Genomic DNA, 12,288 nt, shown 5'->3' on the forward strand with positions numbered 1-12,288 from the left:
GTGTACCAAATTGTCCCTGAGGTTAGTTCCTCTCTTGAACGAGAAAAGTGGAGGAGGGATTTCTTCTTTGTTCAGATTGAGAATCCGCCAATGCTTGCGTACCACTTTTTGCACGTCATTTGACAGTGTGCTAAAGGTGTTTACAAATGTTAGTCTCTTAAGTGGTGGTTTTGGTATAGCTGGCGCGATGAGAGCGTCCCTATTATTGTTAGCTGCTCTTTTTTTGGCTTGTCTGACCAAGTGTCTGGGATATTTCTTGACTTGCAATTGCTGTGACAGATCGGCTGCATGTTTGTCAAAAGTCTCTTTCGTGGAACAGTTTCTGCGTATACGTAGGAACTGACCGATAGGCAGGTTGTTCCTTAGGGACTTAGGATGGTGGCTCTGGAAATTCAACAGAGAATTCTTCGCTTGGGGTTTCTTGTATAGTTCACTCCCTAAAGTCCCTTGTGAGGGGTAAATGACGATGTCTAAGAAGGGCAATCTGCATTTGTCGTGTGTCACAGTGAATCTCAAGAAGTTATTTTGTGTGTTTAACCAAGCATGGAAATCGAGTAAGGTAGTCACACTGCCACGCCAAACCACCAAAATATCATCGATATACCTCTTCCATATGACAATTTTGTCACGGAAGGGATTCGTATTGGTCAACACATTGTTCTGTTCAAACAAATGAACGTAGAGATTCGCCAGGCCAAATCAAAGCCACCATCACTAGTGCTTTATTCAAAAGAAATCTTGAGGATACCAACAAAGCCAACAAAGAGCACAAAGACACTATCTTATTGACGAAGATAGAGAAATTTAAAAAAGATTTGGCTAAGTTCTCCTTCGAAAAAGTCTACCCATATACTAGCGACACCTACATCCCTCCAGAATATAACAAAAAGGGCAAGAGGTATGGCTCAAACTATTCCTCATCAGGGACAGACACCCCCTCATCAGACTCAGAGGGCTCCACCACAGGGACACCGTCGCTAAGACAAAACTATCAGCGCTCACGGGCCAATAGGAGACGAGGTACACAAAACTATTATGACCAACCCAGACCCTGGTGGCCCCCCGCACCGTGGGGTTTTCAACCCTCACCATATGGTCCACCCATGCCACCCTTTCCTTGCCAGCCACCACCACCTACCCATTTTGGACAGCAACCTTTTTTAGGGCAAGGCCGTGGACGCAGCAGAGGCAGGAGAAGAGGAGGCTCAACACAACAGGTACACTGGCAAACAGACCAGCCACCACAGAACAGTTAGAACATATGGGATACACATGTGAACGTGACGAACTAGTGGTGAATCTAAGCCAACGTCAACTCTCTCCAACAGAACTAGAGGTCCTTAACAAAGGTTTAGGTTTTGTTCCAACCTCCATAGGTGACCCCTTCCAATTGAGATGTGAAATGGGCAAATTCTTTCGCAAAGTACGTCTACATTTCTTTTTCAAGAATAAAGACAAAGGAGGCGACAGGGTAGGTCAAGATGACCTATCAGTAGAAACCAACACAGGTCTTAGACCACCTTCAAATTTCTCACCACCTGCCCATTTAGTGCCGGATAATGTCAAAGTCTTTGAACAAGCTGTGACCAATGATGTTTCCTCTCTCTGCTCTAGAAGTAGGAGTGGCTACTGTAACCTTCCTCTTGTGGAGAAACAAGCTATGACAACACTATCTAATGATGACACCATTACCATCAAGCCCGCTGACAAGGGGGGAGCTATTGTCATTCTAGACTCATCCATCTATCGAATGGAATGCCTAAGACATCTAAACGATACTAATTCCTACCGGGTTTTGCCCGAGGATCCTACCACAAGATTATCAAAGGAGATTAAAGACATGGTATATGAAGCCAAAGAATCAGGTTGGATCACTCAACAAGAGTCTGATTTCTTAATCACGACACATCCTGTCATGCCCTACTTTTATGTTCTTCCCAAGATACATAAAGCCACTAGACCACCACCAGGACGTCCCATTATCTCAGGGATCGGGTCTCTCCTGGAACCCTTGTCCACTTTTGTAGACTTTTTCCTCCGGCCTCTGGTCAAGGAAATGCCAACATTTCTTCAGGACACCAAAGATGTCCTCAGACTGTTACCTGAAACCACCTTTGACATCGAAACAGACCTACTGGTTAGTTTCGATGTCGAGTCACTGTACACCTGCATTCCCCAGGATGAAACATTAGAGGCCATCAGGGGTCTACTTGACACCAAAGATCTGGTCACGATTACCCCAATCAATTTCATCATGGAATGTGCCAGGCTGGCGATGAAAGAAAATTTCTTCAGGTACGAGGAGACCATCTACCTCCAAACCTCAGGCACATCGATGGGGAGCATTTTTGCTCCCAGCCTGGCGAATCTCTACGTTCATTTGTTTGAACAGAACAATGTGTTGACCAATACGAATCCCTTCCGTGACAAAATTGTCATATGGAAGAGGTATATCGATGATATTTTGGTGGTTTGGCGTGGCAGTGTGACTACCTTACTCGATTTCCATGCTTGGTTAAACACACAAAATAACTTCTTGAGATTCACTGTGACACACGACAAATGCAGATTGCCCTTCTTAGACATCGTCATTTACCCCTCACAAGGGACTTTAGGGAGTGAACTATACAAGAAACCCCAAGCGAAGAATTCTCTGTTGAATTTCCAGAGCCACCATCCTAAGTCCCTAAGGAACAACCTGCCTATCGGTCAGTTCCTACGTATACGCAGAAACTGTTCCACGAAAGAGACTTTTGACAAACATGCAGCCGATCTGTCACAGCAATTGCAAGTCAAGAAATATCCCAGACACTTGGTCAGACAAGCCAAAAAAAGAGCAGCTAACAATAATAGGGACGCTCTCATCGCGCCAGCTATACCAAAACCACCACTTAAGAGACTAACATTTGTAAACACCTTTAGCACACTGTCAAATGACGTGCAAAAAGTGGTACGCAAGCATTGGCGGATTCTCAATCTGAACAAAGAAGAAATCCCTCCTCCACTTTTCTCGTTCAAGAGAGGAACTAACCTCAGGGACAATTTGGTACACACACGACCCAAAGCAAAGAGGAATCCTGCCACATCTACACTCTGGCACCTCCCACCTGTTCAAGGCCACTATCCTTGTGGTTCTTGTTCAGTTTGTCCACAAACTGAACCCACTAAATCAGTTGACATTGGTACCTCAAAACCTTGGATTCTCAACAAACATACTAACTGCAATTCAGAGAAAGTCATCTATCTGATTACATGTCCCTGCTCACTGAAATATGTAGGGATGACCACCCGAAAAATTAAAGTGAGAATAAGCGAACACAAGAGTACTATTAGACGTAAAAAACAAGCGACTAAAATGTCTAACCATTTTCTTACACTAAATCATAAACCAGAAGACATCAGGTGGTTAGTCCTTGAACAACCATTCATCCCACCACACATAACAGACATCACTAACTTTCTATTCCACAAGGAACAGAAATGGGTCTTCAAACTCCAGAGTGATCGCAATGGGTTGAATGATGATATTCCTTGGGCCTCACTCTAAGAGCAGACATCCATTGGTACCCTTCAAATGAACGGTAATGTTGCACAAGGATGCGCAGAATTCTATAGGCATTTTCCGCTCCGCACATGAATGGCCTTTTTGTCTATCATAAGCTATCAACATCATGATACCAGTTGTTTCGCATTTTTTAACAGTTACTCTGGTTTAGAATGAGAAACGGGCGTAATACCGACCTGGTGCTTTATGCAAACACTACCTGCAAACATACATTCTCTCCGAATCCTATACGAGAGGTTGGTTGGAGCTATGATTCAAACTACTGCAGCCCGTTAGAATTATCGGGTCTGATACTACATTTCCCAGGCTCATATACGGAACGCTATGACGTCACATCAGCGTCCGCACGTCAGCCTCGGTTCCCCTTTGGTTGCTATGACAACTAAGATCGGCATTCTCTATTTCTGCCGAGTTCGGACACCTCGCAGGTTGCCTCCCCTACGAGCTCAGTTCTGACAAGAGGCACCGACGGACAGGTGAGCTGTCATTTTCCTATGAGTTGATGCTACGTGACACGCACCATACTTGTGAAACAAGTCGGCCCCCTAGTTAGGCCGTAACCGTAGTCTTTACAAACATCACCAAGATCGAGCGCATCGGAGCGCATCGTAGCTATCGAATGATTCTCAGTGAGATTAGGCGTTTCTTGACATTACGCGGCTGGGCTTTAGCGTTTAAATTTTAACCTACCACTAGGTTTTAACATTGTTGAACCCTCTGATTTTCTCTACAGAGCGGGGCCTCCTTAAACCTGAGCAGTAGCCAGGTGAGGTGAGGCGCACACCCATCACAGATAGGGTAAGTGCTTTCAAGTCGTCTAATTTCGATTTTAGCTCTTAGACTTATCACAGTCTTAATACATCTAAGAGTATTTGGTTTATCGGACATTGTGCTGGATTCTATTTGTAAAACCTTGATAATTACACTATGCGAAGGGTGTTTTGCTATGTTGTGTTCTTTTTATCTTTTTCTCCATTTATGCAGGTCAGTGAATATAAACTACCGCCCACGGAGTTTCTTGGACACCTATCAGGGTCCAGGTTGTATAAACCACTTCATTAATTTGCACAGTTTTTTCGCAGTAGCTTCTAGGTCCTGACGAAAGCTAGGATGATTTACATCCGTTAGCAGAAACATGTAGACCGTTCTTTAACACAGTTATTATATTTTGAAACTGTTAGAGCACTGTTTTTAGAGTTTGTCAACAAGGTAGCTACTAATAAAGTTGTTTTAGTACCTTGCTAGACATATTTTAACCAGCACTTATACACCATCACCACACACCAGCACTGCGACCATCACACCCAATCATCATCTAACAAAACTACCTTTCACCAAGTTGGGACATATAAGAGACCAATATCTACGACTTGTCAAGTAGAAGATGGTTCTCTAAATTAGTCCTTAATTCCCAGATGATGAAGCAAACCACTTCGGGTGGATGATGGGAATCTTACACCCATGCGTACACTCACACATGTACACATGAACCCACAGCACTAGCATTTCCCTTACGATTGTGTCAAGGTTTTCATACAGGCGAGACTCATAGTTGCTTATGTTGTTATAATTCGTGGATCTGGGGATTACAACTATTTGAGTCTTTAAACTTTATCCCTAGGACCCCCACTCTTTTTTGAGATATCTTTACTATAGTTATTTAATTCCTCCCTTATTTCAGATTCCCTGAGTCGCTCCATCTTTTGATGACGCAAGCTGTAGCTTATAGTCTCCCCTCTCCCCCCCGCCTTAAAAGCATCCCAGACAATTCCAACCCTCGTGCTCCCCCGATTAAAATCCCAGAATTCCTTAATCCATCCCTTCATATAAACGATATAACCAGGATCATATAGTAACCTCCGTTCAAAGGTCCAACCAACATTCTTTTTTTCCTTCATCGTAAAATTAACCGTCAAAACGAATGGGTCTGAAATAATACGAGGGTGCCTCTCAATCCCTAAATTGGTAATAAATTGATTGGACATAAAAAAATAATCCAGGCGGGAAACAACCTTATGTGGAGCAGATAAAAAAGTGCTGTCTGCTTCCTAAGGTTTCAAATAAGCCCATGTATCTATCAAACCATTATTACAAACTAAATTAGATAAGGCAAGACCCATTTTTCTTTTTTTCCCGAATAATTACTTCCTAGAGTGCCCCATTGTACCCCCGAACCATTGCTGTTAAAATCCCCGCATAGAATTAACGGAGTAGGCCACATTGCCAAGCTGGAATCTAAGTTTCCTAACAATTCCGGGTCATCACATGTTGAGCCGTACAATGAACAAAGTGTGAATTTAAAATTATTTAGCAGACATTCAATCACAACCCACCGACCCCATTGATCTACTGACTTTCTGAGAACCCTCACATCATTCCTCCGGGTAAGGATTGCCACCCCCCAGATTCGAGAACCCTGTGTCATATATGCCAATAGTTTAAACCCAAGTTGTTCCATTATACGGGCTCTGCAACCCTCTATATGTGTCTCTTGAACACACACGAAGTCTAGCGTAAGGATTTCAACCATATTGCTGCCTTATTCCTCTTCTGCTGGTCATTAAGCCCACAGATATTTACTGTCAAGATCCGCAAACTCATTCAAACACATAAATCGAAACTCGTTAAATGACCGGACAAAACCCACTTTAAACCATTTATACCATTCACGCCTCACAACTTGAAATACCTCCTGCTGTGCTGATCCCTTGCCAAGCCCCACCCCAGACACGCCCCCGCTACCGCCCCCCACCCCCCTACCTCCCATACAGGGAATAGGGTCAAGCATGACCTAAGTATGACCACTGCGACTCCCTCTCCGCCAGCGCCAACCCCCTCCCCCCAAAGTGGCCCCGTAAACCATACAATACCTAATCCTTATAAATAAATCTTTAAACATTCCAGATATAAACCCAGGCCCACTACACCCCATTTTTTTCCCCCTCCAGCCATAAGAACGAGAAAACCCCCAGAAACATTCCACCGCAATGACCAGACCAAAATAGTCTATGAGTCAGCTTCTTCTTTTGTATGTATGGCGTATTTGTATATGTATGTATGTATGGCGTATTTGTTTAGCGCAGACTGTATAGCACCTTTCTTTTCACCCTTAAACCCCACACCCCTCACTTCATAGTACAGTGATAACCAAAGACGCTTCAGCAAACTAAGCTATATGCCTCTTTACAAATTTACAATAAACATCAGTCCTTCCCTGTAGCTCCCCTTTCTATTGCATTACCCAGGGACTTTCCCCCCTCGTGATTCAGTTACTTCTGTGAGAAAGTCTTGAGCCTTTATCTCAGAAAAAAACATCCTGATCCTCCCTCTGTAAATAACCTTAAGCTGTGCAGGAAAAAGCAAAAAAGCTTCACAGCCCACAGCCTGAAACGGAGTGATCATTTGGCGTAACCTCCATCTCCGCTCGACTGTCGTTTGGCAAAAATCCAGCCGAGCCCCTCAAAAGATCTTTTTGAATCAGGTCTGGCTCGATCTATGATTACCCTCCTTAGCAGAAAATTGCCAACAAAGATCAATATAGCCCTAGGTTGCCCCCTTGATTTTTTGACTGCGTTCTCTTAAACATTGGAAAACGATGTGCTCGTTGTATTTCTAGCTCCCAGTTCCACTGGGCCAAGTCTGGGAAGGCACCCTTCAATAGCTTCACAACAAAGGCCAGAGTGTTCTCCCCTTCCACATTTTCCTCCAGACCAAGAAGACGGACGTTATTGCGGCGCTACCGGTTCTTGAAATCTTCGAGTTTCCAATCTATATCTCGTACTTGTTTCTCCTGTGCAGCTTTAACCCCTTCAGTGCCCATGACGAGCTGGACTCGTCATGGGCTGCGGTGGCGCTGTGCCCATGACGAGTCCAGCTCGTCATGAACTCCGCCCGCTAATGTTAAGCGCGGCACTGGGCGGGGAAAGGGGCGGGCATGCAAGGGGTTAAAGACCTGGATTTTCTCAACCTCTTCCTCAACCGCGGCCATTCGATCTTCTACATGGGTTATTCGCTCAGCCATATCAGAACATAGTTTATTCGTTTTCCTGATGGCCCCCTGAAGCTTCCTAGTAGCAAGTTGTGACCTTTTGCTTTCCTGCCTGGCCTCCCCCTGCATTTGTTTAAGCGTCAAATACAATAACTCCAGTGTCGGCGTAGATGGGGTGCTACCCGAATTGCTAGCTCCACCCGCACCCACTGCTTCGGGGCCATTACTAGTGCATGCTGTCAGTGTTGATGCAGAGTAATCCCATTCCAGCCGCCTGGTGGTTGAGTCCGAGGATCTGCCTTTAGCCCTGGCCCGTCGTCTAGAATTCACAGATTGGCTATGATGCCTCTTCATTGTGGCTGGGGACTCCTCTCCAGAGTCACTCTCTTGCGACGTTTCCTGCTCGCTAATCTGAGACGTGTCCGTGTCGTCATTCAAAGAGAAAAACTTGTCTCCTTCCGGGAAGAGCAGGGGAGCACTTGCCCAGGTCAATATAGTCCCTTGGTCCCCCTGTTCACAAGAGGTACTACTCAAATTACCAGCGTGACTCTCCAAAGTTCCCAGGTTTTGGTGAGCCTGAGCAGGTTAAATTCAAGTGGCCTGGTGATAACTGAAGGACTATTGCCTCGCCGTTTACATTCTCCACTGCTGTTTCTGCATGATCAATTGGGCCACTAGCAGCTTTGTTTCCTTTCTCGCCATTCTCGCCTTCAACTGAACCGCTAATATGACTGATCGCCACGCTCGGCATTGACACAAAGTTCCCCCCGCCCGTCTTTGAGGCAGCAAATATACCATCAATCTCTTTTTCCTCGTGCTGCTTTGCACTACTCACATCTGGAACCACCTCGGTGTTTTCTCCATTCTGAAGTGGAGGTGAAGGCGGAGGTGGAGGTGCGGAGCCAGAACTACCTGTCCCAGAATACATCAGGTTGGCTGTAGGGAAATCCGCCTCCAGAATGCGGCAGGTCAAGCCATCCATCTGTGGGAGAGGTTCCATACCGGGGGGCAGAGAAGAGACAGAGAGGCCGGCGGGGACACCCATAGCACCCCCGGGGGTCATCGCCAAGGTAATGCTTGATACTCCAAATGCTTCCAATACCGAAGGCTGGCGCATCGCGCCTTCCCTGGCGGTAACCGTAAGCAGTCTTGTCCCGCCGGCAACACCAACTTCTTGCATTCTGGTCACCTCACCTTTCTTTTTCCGGTCTCCGCGCCGCGTCTTCCCGAGGTTTCCCCCAAAGTCGAGACCCCCAGATTGTCCTTTCTTTTCTTTCCTCTCTTTGGCTTCCCTGACAGTGTCTTTCGGATCCCTCGCGTCTTTGCCATCTTTAGTGTCTCTAACATCATTCATGGCATCTTTAGCGATATCCTTCCCGGTGTTCTGATCTTTAAGCACTTTGGTTGTCTTTGGAGCCATATTCAGACGCCACCACCGCTGGAAGGAAACAATTACCTTGCGAAAAATCAGCGAGAACCAGCAGGGCTGCCCAACACTGATTGAGCCCCTGAGAGGACAATGAGGGCTATACTGGTGTCGCGAGAAATGCTGAAGTATGGCGATTTTTTCGGAGCCAGCAGCCGAGGTCAGTGTGATCTGGAGAGGGTTAGCACGGACCCAGTTAGGCATTGCTTTTCCAGTTATCAATCCATTTTCCACAAGGTCTCACAAAGGGAGAGGAAGGTCGGCGCTGCCTTCCACGAGCTCAGTCAGCGGTCATCTTGCCTCACACCTCCAGGTCTTTCATAGTTTTTTTGTGCTCTCACATGATCTCTGACTCAGTGACTTCATTGTCTTCATATAGTTTTGAACTGAAATATAGTGGATGCTGTGCTCTAGAGAAACCAAGATGCCCGCCTTTTCATGTAGCCCCGACCAACCCTAGTTTGCTACACCTCCCTACTCAGATGCAAGGAAGCTCTAGGCCTGGGTAGTGCCTAATAGGCATCCTTTCCGTGATAGTCGCTTGGAAGGATGGTACTCTGCATAGGACATGCAGGCCTTCAGCTGAACATTAAGGAACTATGCTGTTCAACAAGGGAAAATGTAATATTTGGAACTCTGACTGTAAAATGTATTTATTACAATACCATAAACCAAACATTGTCAATTGCTTTGTTTTTATTGTTTTTTTAGATGCCAAGAGCCAGCTGAAGACATGCATCTTCTACAAGAACACCACATTAGTGAAAGGGCTGCCGCACCTTGGTGAGCTTCTAGATGGGGGCCAGGTTCTCTGCAGTGGTTGCTGTCATGCTATCTGGAATGAAACAAAACGCGCCAGGATGGTACTATTTCAAGGTGAGGTGTTGCAGGGACCTAAGGATTAGATTGTGAGGGACCAAGAAATAGTGAAAATAGTTGAACCTAGGCGGGTAGCTCAATTGTAATGTCTTTAAGGGCTGTAGGGTGATAAGCTTTGAAATTGGGAAATATATTGCATATATAATACATACAGCGTACTATATTCTAGATGGTGCTTTCCATGATGCCCTGGTTGAAACTCATTTGTACTTGTATACTTGATGATTTTTGTGATGACATTGTGGGATACTGAACATTCTTCTTTTTCACCCAATTATAAAGGATGTGTTTACATAATTGGAAATGAATATTTCCACCATGTACCATTTATACTTGACATATGTAAACATAGATATATAGTGGTAAGGATCTGAACTCTGAAATAATTTGTTTGAGGCATGTGAGCTGTAGATCACATGCTTTGCATACTCCTGCCATCTAGTGTTATGTCCAGATGTTTGCAAGTTATTTTTCTTCGAAGAAGTCTTTCCAGTCCTGAGGTAGGTGACTCCTTTCGGTGATAGTGCGCATGGGCATCGACTCCATTGTTAGATAGTTTTTTTCCGTCATCGGGTTCGGACGTGAATCGCGGCACTCCGGTTCAACACTGTTTCTCAGGTTCCCCTTGGTGCACAATCCACTACCCTCAACAGTATTGTTATTCGATCGCGTTTCCCATTCTCCATGTATTCTATCGACTCATAAATCCTCGATCAGGAGCTTCGTGGAAGGCCGTTGGGCCTAGCCACGTCGGGTCAGCTCGCAGTAGATGGAACTGATTCCATTTAAATTCTCTCCCGGGTGCCGCGCCAGATATCCGCGTACCGGCTTGCATGAAGTGTGCAACGTGTGTCTGTCGCCGGAACACGACGAACAGGACTGCGACCCCTGCCCATCTTTTCGATCCAATAAGACGCTCCATGACCGTCGGGTTTGACGTCACGAAGTGTATCAGCATCATAGCGGCTCCACTCCGTATCTCTTCGGTGAAGATTCAGACCACGAGGTCTTCGATGCACAAGGAGCCTAGGAAGAAGAAGAACACATCTCCATGTCCAAAGCCGATTCTGACATGGAAGAAGAGGTTCCGCAGGGTCAGCGTCCTGTGAGTGATGATACTCCCCTGCCCCAAAATATGCCCAAGAAAAAGGCTCCGGTCCCGCCTCTGCCTTCGGGCCAAGGTCGGCAACGAGATCACGTTTCGGATGCCCCACCTTCGGGCTCAGCACCAAACCGAATCGGCCCCATTCGGGCACCGAACCGGAACCTTAGGCGCCGAAATCCAAACATGTACTTGTGACTATCCCTTCTGCACCGGAACCTAAATCTTCGGATTCGAAAATCTCGGCATCAAAAATTCTGGCACCAAAGGACAAAACAGCTCCTCCTGCATCCAAGGAGCCTCGTTTCAACGTCCCGCCTTCTAACACGGACCCGAAACAGAAAGAACTTGTTGTTATTAATCCAAAAACTGGACATATTCATGCAAAATTGCCAGTTAAACGCAAGCCAGAAACGGAGGAAGCTTACCAGATTCCACTTAAAAAGAAGAAAGTCGGTACTAGTGCTTCACCTCCTTCCCCACTTGACCCGAATTTGCTAATTACACCTAAGAATTCACCACCACCACAGTCACCTGACCACCAGGATGATTAGGAGGGGGATGGGGATGCCCCATATGACATTCCTGATCTATGGACTGATTACAATACAGATCCTAACACTGATATTGACCCAGATCTATACCCTTCAAAACCCTTTCCACCTGACGACAATGTAGGGTACATGGAGTTAATAAATAGGGCTGCTCAATATTACGGAGTTCAGCTTCACAAAGAGGCTCTTGAAGAGGATTTTCTCTTTGAGATTTTAAGTTCTTCTCAAAGAGTAACTCATACACTGCCCATGCTTAAGGGTATGATTAAACACGCAGACGATATTTTTAAGGACCCAGTGTGTGCAAGAATGTTAACACCAAGGGTAGATAAGAAATATAAACCTGCACCTACTACCTCGTCTACATCAAGGGTCAACTTCCCTTAGATTCTCTAGTGGTTTCTAATGCTCGCAAAAGGGCAAATTCACAAACAATCGGAGATGCCCCTCCTCCTGACAAAGATTCCAAACTCATTAATGCCTTAGGCAAAGGGTAGCTGCGCAGGCAGCCAATCATTGGCGTATTGCTAACACCCAGGCTCTATTAGCGAGATATGACAGGGCTCACTACGACAAATTGGAACAATTGCTCCAGTTCTTGCCAGATGAACACAAAACTAAGGTGCATGACTTAATTCAGGAAGGGAAACTTATTTCTAACGCTTCCATTAGGTGCGTTTTAGACACAGCTGACACTGCTGCTCGCGCTGTTAACACCAGTGTTATTTTTAGAAGGCACTCCTGGCTCAGAATTTCAGGGTTTAAACCCAAAGT

At 45.6% G+C, this 12,288-nt stretch overlaps 1 protein-coding gene across 1 annotated transcript in view; it reads left to right on the forward strand.

Moving 5' to 3' along the window:
• Window positions 1–12,288, forward strand: part of AMHR2 (anti-Mullerian hormone receptor type 2) — a 1,019,001-nt gene that overhangs the window by 104,359 nt on the left and 902,354 nt on the right. Inside the window, exon 2 of the mRNA XM_085650742.1 lies at window positions 9,691–9,855. Within this exon, the coding sequence (XP_085506868.1) occupies window positions 9,691–9,855 (165 nt within the window). The remainder of the gene's footprint in view (window positions 1–9,690; window positions 9,856–12,288) is intronic.

This window comes from Triturus cristatus, chromosome 4_1, assembly GCF_964204655.1.
Source record: "Triturus cristatus chromosome 4_1, aTriCri1.1, whole genome shotgun sequence".
NCBI lineage: Eukaryota > Metazoa > Chordata > Amphibia > Caudata > Salamandridae > Triturus > Triturus cristatus.